Source organism: Micromys minutus, assembly GCF_963924665.1.
Source record: "Micromys minutus genome assembly, chromosome: 24".
NCBI lineage: Eukaryota > Metazoa > Chordata > Mammalia > Rodentia > Muridae > Micromys > Micromys minutus.
Window position 1 is genome coordinate 18,885,421 of NC_137959.1, and position 3,745 is coordinate 18,889,165.

At 51.1% G+C, this 3,745-nt stretch overlaps 1 protein-coding gene across 1 annotated transcript; it reads left to right on the forward strand.

The window, feature by feature from the left end:
- Window positions 1-1,732: 1,732 nt before the first annotated feature.
- Window positions 1,733-3,275, forward strand: CCL17 (C-C motif chemokine ligand 17; the record flags this gene model as incomplete). The annotated part of the gene is made up of 3 exons (XM_080936653.1): window positions 1,733-1,823; window positions 2,509-2,626; window positions 3,182-3,275. The coding sequence occupies exons 1-3, from the start codon at window positions 1,754-1,756 to the stop codon at window positions 3,273-3,275; spliced, it is 282 nt and encodes a 93-aa protein (XP_080792779.1). The 5' UTR covers window positions 1,733-1,753.
- Between the last annotated feature and the right edge of the window lie 470 nt (window positions 3,276-3,745).

The window sequence follows — 3,745 nt, forward strand, 5'->3', positions numbered from 1 at the left end:
TAACTCTGAACACTGTTCCCAGGAGTCTGGTCTCAACAAACAATGGCTGCTGTTCTTACTATCACTCCCCCACTCCCAACCCTGAGACAGAGTTTCTCTGTGTAGCCCTGGCTGTCCTGGAACTTGCTCTGTTGACCAAGCTGGCCTCGAACTCACAGAGCTCTGCCTGCCTCTGCCTCCTGAGTGCTGAGATTGAAGGCATGTGCTGCCACCACCATTACTTCTAGTGAAAATTTAATGGCAGTTCAGTGATTAATATGGGGCCAGAGCTGAGAAGGGGTGAGGGGGATGGGGTGTTAGGCTTCCACCACCCTGCCTGCCACAGTACTGCACACCTGGGCGACAGGTATTAAGAGAGTGGCCGGCTTTGGACTGGGAAAGCTTCTTAGTCTGGGAGAATGAACAAATTTAGTGATGCTGTTGCCTTGGGACAGGACTGAAGGAAAACGGGAAGGGAAAGGGGCCCCTCAGCCTGGGTTTGGGTTTCTTGCTAGCTGAGAGCCCAGAGTTCTAACATAAGTTGCCAGGAGTTGGGATGTGGCTTCGTTGGTAGAGTGCCTGCTAGCACGAGCATACAAACACCCGTGCACACAAAACACCCATGCACATAAATAAGATATCGATAAGCTAAAATTTTAAAGATTTTAAAGATTAAACACAAACAGCCAAACTGGGCATGGTGGCACAGGCCTTATCTGTAATGCCCTCGATCACACAGCAAACAAGTGTCATTACCCGTTATTGTGTTAGGGGCTCACTAGCACCTGTGAACTCTGGTAGCTCAGGCTGGCCTCAAACTTGAAACCTTTCTATCTCAGCACCCCCCCCCCCAGTAGCTGGGATGCCAGACCTAAGAACTGGTTCTTTTTCTCAATAAACCCTGGCTTCGCTCCATAATGACTTGTCCTGGAAGTCTTTTCTGGGCGCTGTTGTTAACAGTCTTGGGGTATGCTGAAAGTTCCACACAGGTTTCTTAAACATCTGCTGCTTGAGGTCTGGAGATGCTGGACAGACTTCCAGGGCAGCCTCTGGCATGTGGCTCCTATAGAGGTGAGCATTACTCCCCCTCCATTCCACTCATAACAAGCAAGGTGCCCCATTTCTGGGAACTGAGCCTTCCAGTCCACCGAAGCACACATCTTGATACTCAGTGATTAAAGTCCCACTCAGCTTAGCCTCCTGGGGTAAGGGCCAGCCTAGGGAAGGACAAGAAGATAGGTTAAGCTTCAGCTGAGACTCTGGTTTCCTCAGAATAGGCTGGCGCTGGGCCTTTTCTACAGAACATCCCTGTAACCTGTTTGTTCACCCTCCTGTGGACCTTTGGGACCCCAGAGCCCTGACTGGCATAGTCGCTGAGATCTCTGTTTAGGCCCCTGCACTGCTTCTACAGGGCATCAGGTGCGGAGGAAGGTCAGCAGAAGGGACGCAATGAAGCCCGAGGTGCTGCATCCTGCTAATAGAGGAACCAAGAAACGTTCCCTTTGAAAAGAGAAGTAAGTCATTGTCATTCCCCTAGACACAGACCCCTCCTCTGTCCTGAGTTCAGTGACCATTCTCTGGAAAGCCACAAACATTCCCAAGTTGGACTTCTACTAAATTATCTCAAATTCTTTGAATTTCTCTAGAAGGACTATAGGAGGGGACAGGAGGCGTGGAATGAAAACCTCCAAAGAGGTTAAATAGGTCACCTCAACACTGGACACCAAGACAAGCAGAAGGACACGAGAAGACCTTCACCTGGGCTTCTGGTACCATGATGTCACTTCAGATGCTGCTCCTGGCTGCCCTGCTCCTGGGGACTTCTCTGCAGCAAGCCAGCACTGGTGAGAGCTGGGCACAGACAGGACAGGGCAGGAGAAGAGCCCAGAAACCACGGCAGAGACACGGATGTGTGGTTTATACCCTGTCTGTTCTTAACAGGGGTGCCGGGAGGTAGCCGCAGGAGCAATGCAGAGAGGGCAGTGGTGCTGAGGAGGAGGATGGGGGGGTGATAGGGGTGATGTCAGGCACCTGACCTGGACACACACCTGGAACACTGAGGGCGGCACATCTCATCCTGAGATGTTAGGACATAATGGCCTTGATTGTGGGCTTATAATGGAGAGCAAACGATTCTCAGAATTGCTGTCATTTGTTTCATTAATGGGCTTCATGTATCATCGGGGAACAACATAACAGCAGAGAATTGGTTCCAAGAATGTATGAAAAGATTTTTATATTTAGTTTAAAAAGGAAAGTTGAAATGAGGTTCCTAGATACAGGCAGCTGCCCATGCAGACACACACAGATGAATATGCAAACATGCAGACACAAGGAGACCACACACACACACACACACACACACACACACACACACACACACACACACCAGGAACAAAGAGAATACAAAGAGAGGTACATGTGGTTACCACCTATAGTATGCTCACACAGGCATACGTCAGAACATTCCATGGGTCCTCGGTCACATGACCTGACCCTTAGGACACCTCCTTCCTATTGCTCTCCTAGCTCGGGCCACCAATGTAGGTCGAGAGTGCTGCCTGGAGTACTTCAAGGGGGCCATTCCCATCAAGAAGCTGGTGGCGTGGTACAGGACCTCAGTGGAGTGTCCCAGGGATGCCATTGTGTGAGTGTCCCTCTGTCCCACTCCTATGCCTAGAACCCAGAGTGGTAAGTGGGTGGGCCTTTGAGTGCCCAGGAAGGCCACTGGGAAAGAGGAAACAGAGAGCACAGTCCTGGTTCCCCTGGGCCAGCAGCTTTGGGTATCCAGGGAAGTTCTTGTACCCCACACCGCTGAGGGGGTCCAACCTCTTTATGTATGGTGAAACTGAGTCTCCAAGAGGGATAGGACAGCCCAGGTAACACCCAGTTGGCAGCAATACTGTCACCTCCTGCTCCGGGTCTGAGCTGAATAGAAGATAGCACGCAGCCTGGGGCCTTTTCTCTTTTACTCTTCAGACTTAAGATGCTCTGAGGGACCAGGCATGAAGTCCTACAGCCCTTGCCATAGGGAGGTTGGGATGGAGTCAGGAGTCCAATAGGAAAGAATCACTAATGGCATATGTAACGTCATCCAGTTCTTGCCCAGGTTGCTCAGTGTTCAGGTCAATGCAGGTGTGACTGGTTGAGGAGCTCTGAAGTCCTTCCTCCTGTCTCTTACTCACTGCCTTCTTCTGTGTAGGTTTGTGACTGTCCTGGGCAGGCCCATCTGTGCGGACCCCAAAGACAAGCATGTGAAGAAGAGCATTAGATACTTGAAAAACCAAAGGCTGTGACCTTCCCACCAAGGCATTTGGAGACTCCAGGGCTGCTGCCTATGGTCTCAACACAAAGCTGCCTGTGTCCGGTGGAGACCTTGAGAGACCAAGAGCAGCCACAGGGCAGGAGTCCCCATCCCCTTTGTATAGACTTTTAAGTGCTATAGGCGCACACAGAAAAGCACTGAGTAAAGTCTTCCTCCTTCAGACTGGGTCAGCATGCTCTGTCCCCACAATGCAGAACTCCTTGCCTTCTGGCTGGTTGCACCAGAAGGGTCCTCACAGGACAGCTGGTCCTGCTCTGCCCAGGTTACCTACATGGTCCTATACAAGTGAGAGGTGGAGTTGGGGTGACATGGTCAAGAGCAGGGCAGAGCAGAGGTGGAGAAGGAGCCCAGAAGGACCCTCACAAGTGTCCCCTCCCCTCTGTATCTCATGGAAAGTGTCCAAAGGAATCTTAAGGAGGACCTGTCTTTTCTGTACCCCAA